Source organism: Magnolia sinica, chromosome 12, assembly GCF_029962835.1.
Source record: "Magnolia sinica isolate HGM2019 chromosome 12, MsV1, whole genome shotgun sequence".
NCBI classification, from domain to species: Eukaryota; Viridiplantae; Streptophyta; class Magnoliopsida; order Magnoliales; family Magnoliaceae; genus Magnolia; species Magnolia sinica.
The window spans coordinates 64,680,464-64,690,785 of NC_080584.1; the positions used below are offsets into that span (position 1 = coordinate 64,680,464).

The following is a 10,322-nucleotide window of genomic DNA, read 5'->3' on the forward strand; positions in this document are numbered from 1 at the left end:
AAGAATGCCAAGCATCCCACTCCTGCTTTGTGTAGTGAGACTCGCTACTGAAGTGACGACACCAAGTGATGTGGGTCCCACCATGATGTATGTTTTGTATCCACACCGTACATCCATTTGGAGAGATCATTTTAGGGCATTGGCTTAAGAATAAGTTAGATTCAAAGCTCAAGTGGACCCACCACAAAAAAAAAAAAAGTGAAGAGAGTGTTGCCCACCGTTGAAACCTTCCTAAGGTCCACATGATGTTTATTTGAGATTCAACCAATTCATAACTTAACACAAACATGAAAAAAGGAAAAAACAAAAGTATCGGTTAGCTTGATTGAAAACTTTTGTGACCCTTAGAAGTTTTTAATGGGGGGTGTCACTCTCTTCATTGTTTTCTATGGTGGGGTCCACTCGAGCTTTGGATCTAACTTATTTCTTAGCTAATTTCCTAAAATGATCTCTCCAAATGGATGGACGGTGTAGATACAAAATATACACCATGGTGGGACCCATGTAACCTGGTGACATCACTTTGGTAGCGAGTCTCGCTACTCAACCTGTTAGTAGCTAATCCATGTCCAGTTGGATAGTAAGACGGGGTTGACCAGGTTGGACAAGCAGACGGGAAGGGTTGGAAGGGTATTTTTGTCTACCAGCATGTCTCCGTGCAGTAGTGTTTTAGTTGGTGAAAGAAAGTTTGGGTAGTTCTGAAAAGCCGGTGGATAAAAGGTGGAAAAAATCTCTTCCCCAGCCGGGGTGGCTAACAGTGAAGTGTGAACTGACAATGGGTGTACTAACGAGCTAACCATATATATATATATATATATATATATATATATATATATATATATATATATATATATATATCCTTGTAAAAAACATCAACGTTGCAAATGTTTCCTTTAATGTAGCCCCACATGAATTATAAATGTGCCTAATTTTTGGGCCTTAGCACTAATATAAGCTAACACATCTATTGGTAAGAATAGATTGTCGAAAACATTATAGTAGGGCTAACCTAATCCACCAGTCAACCACCTCTTGGTGGGCACAAAAGTAAGTTATATATATATATATGGAAATGATTCTATGGGGTTGAGGTCATGGGAACTTCCCATGAGGTCAAGCTATATGGGCCCTACCGTGATGCGTCTCGAACATCAATACCATGCATTTGATGGGTCCCCTTTAAATTATGGAATATCCCATAAATCAGCCATATACGGAACTCAAGTGGGCCATACCATCTAAAATCATGTGAAGACATGCCTAAAACATATAAAATCACTTAGTGGGGCTCACCTAAAATTTGGATGCATCTGAAACTTGGTCTGACCCTCATCTAAGTGGGACACACATAATGGATGGTCTAGATTTGTGAACCACATCTCGGTGGGCCCAACAAATAATTATGAATGTTTTAACGGGAGGGTAATCCCTCTCAACTTTTGTATGTGGTGTGGCCCACAAAAGTCATGGATTGACTTGATTTTTAAGCCTAAGGCCCACCATGGAATGGTGCATCTGACTGATGGCGCAGATGTTTGACACGCATCATGGTGGGGCCCACACAGCTCGGCCTCATGGGAAATTCCCATGAGCTCGACCGCATGGAACCATTTCATATATATATATATATATATATATATATATATATATATATATATATATATATATATACATATGAATGAAATGCTCACCAGCGCACCAGTTCCAACAGAACTAGTGCGAGCTTTTTGAGAACCCATCATATGTGATGTGGATCCAAAATCTGAACCGTTCATGTGAAGCACCACCTCATGAAACCCCCAGGCCCAAGTTTTACTTTGATCCAAAACTTTGGTAGGCCATGAAGAATGAAAACATTTTCCTCCCCCGATTTGCATTTCTCTTTGTTATGGCCCACTAGAATTTTAGATGATGGTGAAAATTTTTCCGTTAGGGTTTCATGGGATTCCACATCACATGGACCGTATAGATTAGACGCCCATGACATGTGTGCAAAGGTGCACATGTGCGTAGGTGCGCAGGTGAGCATGGCTATATATATATATATATATATATATATATATATATATATATATATATATATATATATATATATATATGCACGCTCACCTGCGAACCAGTTCGTACGTACTACATACGAACTTTTTTGAGAACTCATCGTATTTGATGAGTCTCGCAAATCTGAACGGTCCACATAAAGCAGAACCTCATGAAACCCCCTGGTATGAATTTTTACTTTGATCCAAAACTTCGGTGGGCCATGAAAAATGCAAACAATTTCTTCCCTTGATTTGAATTTCTCTTTTCTATGGCCCACCAGAATCTTAGATCAATGTGAAAATTCACCTCCTAAGGTTTCATGGGATTCCGCATCTTATGGACCGTTCGGATTCAACACCCATGACACGTGTGCAAAGGTGCGCACATGCGTAGGTGCGTAGGTGAGCATGCCTCTCTCTCTCTCTCTCTCTCTCTCTCTCTCTCTCTCTCTCTATATATATATATATATATATATATATATATATATATGGGAAAAGGTACTATGCACTCGACCTCACGTTAAGCCCCCGTGAGGTCGAGCTGTGTGGGCCCCACCGTGATGCGTGTCGACCATCAACACCGTGCATTTGATGGGTCCCCTCTAAATTATGGGATATCCCAAAAATCAGCCGTATACGGAACTCAGGTGGGCCATACCATCTAAAATCATGTGAAGACACCGTTAAAACATATAAAAGCACTTGGTGGGGCCCACCTGAGTTTTGAATGCTGCTGAAACTTGGTATGAACCCTCATCCAAGTGGGACACACATAATGGATGGGCTAGATTTGCAAACCACATCTTGGTGGGACCAAAAAAATGATTATGAATGTTTTAATGGTGCACGGTCCCTCCCCACTCCTGTATGTGGTGTGGCCCACACAAGTCACGGATTGACTTGATTTTTGAGACGTAAGCCCACGATGGAATGGTGCATCTGACTGATGGGGTAGATGTTCAAAATGCATCACGGTGGGGCCCACACAGCTCGACCTCATGGGACAGACTCGTGAGGTCGAGCGCATAGTACCTTTTCCATATATATATATATATATATATATATATATATATATATATATATACAGTGTGTCGGGAGTGTGCAGTGTATAAATGTGATTATGGTTCCTCTGCTTCAATATATTCCCCACGGGATATACCTTTTACGCTAGACATGAAGATTTTCATTACATGATTGGGCGTACTTTTTAGGACGCTTTCTGGATAGCAAGGCCGGAGAGGAATTCTTTACAAGGCTGATAGGAGCCACAAGACGAGTAGTGCTTGCAGTATGAATGTCAGTAGTGTAGGAGCTCCCGGCCAAAGAAAATAAATGTAGAAAAGCAAAATGTTGAATCTTAAAGGTTAGATTGTAAATTACTGCAATGTAAATAAATTATTACCAAAAAACTTTCAAATATCATATTTCAAGTCAGCCATAGCAGTAGCTAACAATTTCTAGAGTCGCTAAATCTATTAATGAGCGCATGGGAAGGCACCCGGCCCCCTCTTTTTTTGGCTTTCTGATGGACGGGAGAGTTAACTCGTGAATACCACTTTCTTAACTTAGTATCGTCACCATCCAATTGAAATTTGTAAGATTATTATTATTAATAAATTATCCAATTTAAATTTGCCAATAAACATTTTAAAAAATACACTTAAAAAACAAAAAGTAAAATAGATGTGAAATTACCTTTAATACTATAAACATATGGAGCTGGACTGGACAGGACATGACTCAATCGTCACCATCCAAACATGTGAAATCATTGGCAGATCTAGTTTTACTAACCATAGCCCATCCGTTCTGTGCTCCACCAGACGACTGGCACGGTCTTGCCGGCCAGTCCCATTGATTAAGTCGTGTTGACTAAGGAGGACAGAGGATTAATTTTTTCCTAGACCAATCGTACTTGGTCACTGACTGAAAAACCATAACTTGTGACATGTCATCCTACGTCCCAACACAATTTCTTCCTAGACTAACCCTAATTAGTCAACGACGGGCTAACTACCATGACTTGTGCTATCACGCCATCTTTCCTACCATTAATTGGTCACTGATGACAGGCCAACCACCGTGACTTTGTTATTGTATCATTTTTCTTTTCAACAAGCAATTTTGTAGAATAGAAAAAAAAAAAAAAAAAAAACATAGAAAAAAAAATAAAAATCCGACCTTTCTTCACACCGGGTAGGCTACACTATTGCTGTAATCAGTAGACAACTGCCTGTTGGCTTAACCTACATGTTTGGCCTACCTAGTGGCTTGAATTTTGAAAAGGGTAATCCTTATGGTGGGCCCTGCCGTTTTCATGGAACTGATGTTCTGGCCAACTGGATGAAGGGAACCCCTAGTTTTGGATCTGCATCATTTTTGGGTTGACATCTTGAAAATTAACTGAAAATACAGATGAATGACATATATATAAAACATATAAACTAGCCTATAGCAGCGAACACATCAACACACTACTTATGGAGTCGCTGGTGTTGACAAAACCATCTAATCCGCGTCCATTCCAACAAATGTGATCGTGGACCATCTGGATTTACGTACACGTATGTGACCGTACTTGGTGAAAAGGCATGGCGTGTCTTAATGTTTATTTTATTTTATTTAATTTTTCAAGAATTCTCCAAAGAGTAACCAAACTCTTCTTGGACATCTGAGCTTTTCCATCCATGTAGCTGATGGTCAGGTTTTCTGCTATAAACATCTGTAAGTTTCCAGAGGCCCACAATGGAAAAACTAATCTGAATATTAGCTTAAAAATTCAGCAAGAAACTTGAAAAGTCTACTGAGTGAGTTGACTCAACGAGTCGAATCGAGTTGAGATTTCTGAGATTTTAAACACTGATCCTGAAATGATACAAAATTGTAATACTGAAAACTATGAAAGTGGATGCAGATGTAAATTACTAGCAGTGAATTATACTTACCATCCGTTTTGTCAACATGCTCTGAAGGAGGTAGAGGAGCTCCAGTTGCAATTGGTGGTGGTGGTGGAAATATCTCCAGCGAATCATTGAAGAAAAGATATGGATCATACCTTATGTTACAACTCACGCTATAAATATTTCCTCCTTTTTTGTTCCCACAACATGCGGCAATATCGCTAATCATCTCATTTAGACATTTGGTGCAATCGCCATCCAGTGTATCTCTAGTGCACTGGGCCAGACCATATATAGTCTCGAAGTCATTCATAGAGATGTTCCCAGTAGCGAATTTGGACGGCTTTGAACCAGCCTCAGATGCCAGACCTGTCATCAGACCACCTAAATTCAGATTAAACATGGTTGAGGTTGAGGTATTCAGAGTTAATATAATCTGTGCCTGAATGCTACTGTCGCTTTGGGAGAAGAACGGACGGTACGAGTAACGTAAAATGCACTGGTAGTATCGGAGAACGGCTTCCTTTCTGTTGGAACACTGACTGATTATCCCAACTGTTGAATTTTTGAGGCATTCTTTGCATTCTGTTTCATTTACACCAGACATGCACTGAGAATAGCCGTAGATGATGGGGTCTTCACCATAGGTTTCATTGTAGTAGCCATTGAGATTGATGGGCCCATCGGGGGATAACAAAGGGAGTAGATGGTTGAGATTAGTTTCGAATTGGCTCCCGGAAGTGTAATTTAACGTTTCCGACGAACAGACTTTGAAGACTAGGTCTTGGGCTGAGATGGGATCTTGAGAAAGGAGGATTAGGGATGAGAAAAGAAGTAAATTGATGGATTTTGGTACAAGAAAATGCATTTTGGAGAGAGGAGTCTCTGGATTTGGGGGATGTTAAGAGGTTTATACGAAGCAAGGAGGTTTCCAGGTCGTTGCGACGTGAGGAAACAGTCACGGTTTGTTGCAGCTCTACATTTACCGGGATCCACGTCCACATTTACCAGTCACAGTTACTATTTGCATGCACACACACTCACGTCGAAGTGGGATTTCACCACCTATGGTTACTCGGACCCTTCATCTGGTGTTGAAGCTCTCATGGGTCTGCCACCAAGGACTATTCCTATTGAATATTAAAGGGATTTTGACCGAACTTGCATAGTGGTATGGTCGAATTCTCGAAGTAGATTGGAAGTAAAAAATATTCCAAGGATAGTCATCTGATTCAAAAGTTTTTTAGACCAAATTATCATTATCCTTCTATTAATACTTGTACGGTTTTTTAGTGGGGAGAAAAGCTATATGTTATTCAATCCTGAAAAAGTTAAATTGACGGAAGTTTCTATTAGTCCTATTGGAATTTATATCCAATCCATTCATTTTGATTTTTAGCTTTTTATTTTATAACCCTTTATTTATATAGGAAAATGTTAACATCTTGTCGACATCATCGCTATGTGGCCTAACAAACCTGATAACTTGTATTAGTGTCCGTTCAATACGAACTATTTTCTTGTGATGTGGTCAATGTGATCAGTGGATATTGATCATTCTTCTAATTATGGCCATCCATGAAATTCTTAGTTTAATAGATAAAGTGGATTCCACACATATGTGATGGTGGACCCCATAAACAGTGTATGAACGCCCTTACAAAAGACCAAACGTTGCATTTATTCACTTTTATAGATGTTTTTCTTCTTTCTTTTTTATTGGAAAAGTGAATATCATGGGACCCACTACCACTTTCCCTTCATCGTTTCTCTCTAGCATTTCTCTCATCTAAAAGCTTCTTTCACCACGAAGTAGAATTTTTTTGCCTCATCCCAAGTTTATTTAACAGTTCTCTGGTGTCCCTAATATGTTAGTCATTTTTTAAGGTAAATAAAAACTTAAATATTATCATTGTTGCATTTTGTTAAGGAGGATCAAAGTGGAGAAGTAGTTTTCATCCACTAAGGGTCATGGTTATCATCTAGTAAGGCTTTATGGTCAAAATGTGAAGGGTCGTGATTGAGAGGTGTGAAGGGTCGAGCTTGACAACTAGAAAATGATAAACTCAACCTTGTACATTTGAAAACCACAACCCTTCACATTATCAAAACTCGACCAATGTCAGTTGAAAACCACGACCCTTATCGTTGTCAAACCTCGACCATTGTCAGTTGACAACCACAACCCTTGATAGTTGTCAAACCTCAACCTTTGTCAACCTTGATCATTGTCAGTTGACAACCATGACCCTGTTAACAGTTGTCATGCCTCAACCATTGTTAACCTCGATCATTGTCAGTTGACAACCATGATCCTGTTAACAGTTGTCAAACCTCAACCATTGTAAACCTCGATCATCATCTGTTGACAACCATTACCTTATTAACAGGAGTCAAACTTCGACCATTATCAACCTCGATCATTGTTAGTTGACAACTACGACCATGTTAGCACTTGTCAAACCTCAACCATTGTCAACCTCGACCATTGACAATTGACAACCATGACCCTTCATATTATTGTCAAACCTCAATCTCTAGTTGATGACAACTTAGACCCTTCAAATTTGACAAATACAACATTGACCCTTCACATTTGACAACCACGACCCTTAATAGATGACAACCTTGACCCTTTACTTTTGACAATCATTTTTATTGCAGGTTAACCCATCTTAGAAGATTATGACTTGTCGGCCCATCCTACGCTATTATGATAGAGAGAGTATATAAAAAGGGAACTTTTTTGTACTTAGGTGGGGACTCGAAAGGACATATTGTGAGGGATGATATTACATATTAGGAGCTCGTACATAAAAAGCATTAGATTATGAAGATAACACCGGATGTTTTTGATTTGATAATGAATGTTGTCTACACTGAGGTATGATTGCTTACTTCCAAGTACAGAGATTCACAAGTAATATCTTGTAAATACAGGGTCAATCCCATAGGGAGATGAATTATGAGAATGAGAAAATTAAATGCAAAATTAACTAAGTAATTTAAACTAAAGAAATGAAATGATTTTGAAGGTTTTGAATATATAAAATTCAATTAATTTGAAAACAACCCCCAAACTTCAAAGTTTCACACATAGGTTAATTTTCCAAAATCATGATGACTTGGATAACACAACTAGGATCCGAGCACTATGGTCGGCCTAATCAAAAAATAAAACAATTTAAATATTTTAAATAAATGATATAAAATATTAGAAAATCATGGATTTGCATCATATATAGACACACACACACACACACACACTCAAGCGTCAGTGATTTTAAGCATTCAATATCCATGAGATAATGAATCAAAAAAATGTAGCATGTTGAGAACCTCTCCTATCTAGGAAATTTAATTGATCCAGGGTAAGTCTATCCATTAATGTGAATCTCATATGATGGAAACATATGGATCTTACATTAGGATCAAAACCAAAACCTAAACAATAGATAACATGCGTACACCATTCTTCTCATCATTAAAATAATTAATCATCATAATTATGAAAACATTAAACCAATGTGCTTCCCTTCTAGCTTGGGCTAGAGAGAACTTAGAAAAACATAATTAGAATAGATAAAGAAAGCAATAAGAAAGAAATAAATGTAAATAGAAAATATCTAAAGGAAAAAATAATTTATAAAACTTTAATAAAATTGAAAACCTTCCAAAAACCATAAATCTTGCTCTTGAGTACTTTGAATGATGCTTAGGAATACCCTAAGAAGCCCTATTTATAAGTTGGGAACTCCAACTTTCATATAAAATTAGAAAACTCTAGATACCACATCAAATTTACGTAGTTTTTTAAAATAGACTTCATGCTGCGCAGTTTTTCAAAATAGATTTCAGAGTTTTAATATACACTTTCTGAGGACGATTTTAGAATTTTTTACTTCAAATCTTCGATTCTCTTCATTCCTCACTTGGCTTTCTTGAATCTTTGGCATGTGAATTCTTCAATCTTGGTCTCTTAAGATCTATCCATTGCCTTGGTGATTCTTGAGCATTAAATCTATGCGTTTAGCACCCTTTTTCAATCTAAGCTCTTAAATTCACCTTGCAACACATACATGAGTAAATAGAACATTAAGCTGATTTATGTTCATAAAACCAAGATATAAATTGAGGAAATTATGCAATATATCAGTCCTAACACACCCCCAACCAACATTTTGCTAGTCCCAAGCAAAATAAGCGAAGAAAAATAAAAGTAACAATAAAAATTAATTATATAAATAAAATTAAAACGAAAAAATTCTAACAACATCGTTTTCACAGGTAATCTCGATTGCATTTAGCATATACAACAAGCCTTTAAACCCCTAGGTTTTTCATAGTGGATAAGTTATAGTCTTGTGAGGGTTTCCAAAAATGTTACTCACAAACATTGAAAACTTGAAAAAAAGTTCGACACTTAGAAATTTATATAATTATACCTCCATTCATCATATGAATTCCAAAACAAAACAATACTTACCCTAAGTCTGAAGTTAATTAGAATCTCAATTTTTTAATCCATTATATCCTTAAGTTTAGAGACCTAATCAAAATTTAAAATAGTTATGATCCAATATACTTAGGTGTTCCGTGACACTAGTCTAACTTTGAGAAATATGCATGTTCCCTATCCTAACTACTTTCAATCATCCCAAAAATATGAAATCTCTAGTTATCTTATTTCCTTCATGACATTTCTTCTTTTATTATCATATCCTCATTATTATAGACCACCCTTAGATGAAGATTCCTACTATATTTGCTTCATAACATAAGGTATCGTACTTGTAATGGTAACAGAAATAGATACTTAGTATCCTTACTCCTTATTATGGTCATTGCATTCATGATCTATAATAAAATTTTCTTTTTTCCATCATTTTTTTCTTCTTCAATATTTTCTATTTTAAGTATATATTAAGGGTACTAGTTCACTCAACCTTGTTTGAATCAAAATTTGTCATTCTAGTTCACATATCATATTCCTCACTTAATTTGCTAGGGTGTATTGTAAATTTAGTACATCAAATTACAACTCACTTTAAACTAGTGATTAGATAATCGAACTCAAGTCTATAATTTTCAGTTATTAATATTTTGACTACTATCAACCTAAACTAAGTATTAACTTTACCTTTGGAATTCGCATAATATCATGTTCACATTCTTACATATAAAATATATTATTTTGAAAACGTTGCAAATGTTTTTCCATAAAACTAAAAAATAAACTTAAACCTAAAAAAAAAACAAACTAAAACTTAAAAAAAATAAATTTAAAAAAAAACTCACATGGATGACTATCCACACCCCCAAACCTAAAATCTACATTGTCTTCAATGTAATGATAATATAATGTAGAGAACAATAAAAAGAA

The 10,322-nt window shown here is 36.7% G+C and overlaps 1 protein-coding gene across 1 annotated transcript; it reads right to left on the minus strand.

Moving 5' to 3' along the window:
* Nucleotides 1-4,669: 4,669 nt before the first annotated feature.
* Nucleotides 4,670-5,807, minus strand: LOC131220171 (cysteine-rich repeat secretory protein 38-like). The gene is made up of 2 exons (XM_058215136.1): nt 4,985-5,807; nt 4,670-4,761 (listed from the first exon to the last, which is right to left on the minus strand). The coding sequence occupies exons 1-2, from the start codon at nt 5,805-5,807 to the stop codon at nt 4,670-4,672; spliced, it is 915 nt and encodes a 304-aa protein (XP_058071119.1).
* Nucleotides 5,808-10,322: the final 4,515 nt, after the last annotated feature.

Bases quoted from the DNA above. Each gene is read 5' to 3' on its own strand.
- LOC131220171 (XM_058215136.1), bottom strand. From the start codon at position 5,807: ATGCATTTTCTTGTACCAAAATCCATCAATTTACTTCTTTTCTCATCC. The intron at 4,762-4,984 runs GTAAGTATAATT...GGAAACTTACAG, and splicing joins GCATGTTGACAAAACGGATG to ATGTTTATAGCAGAAAACCT.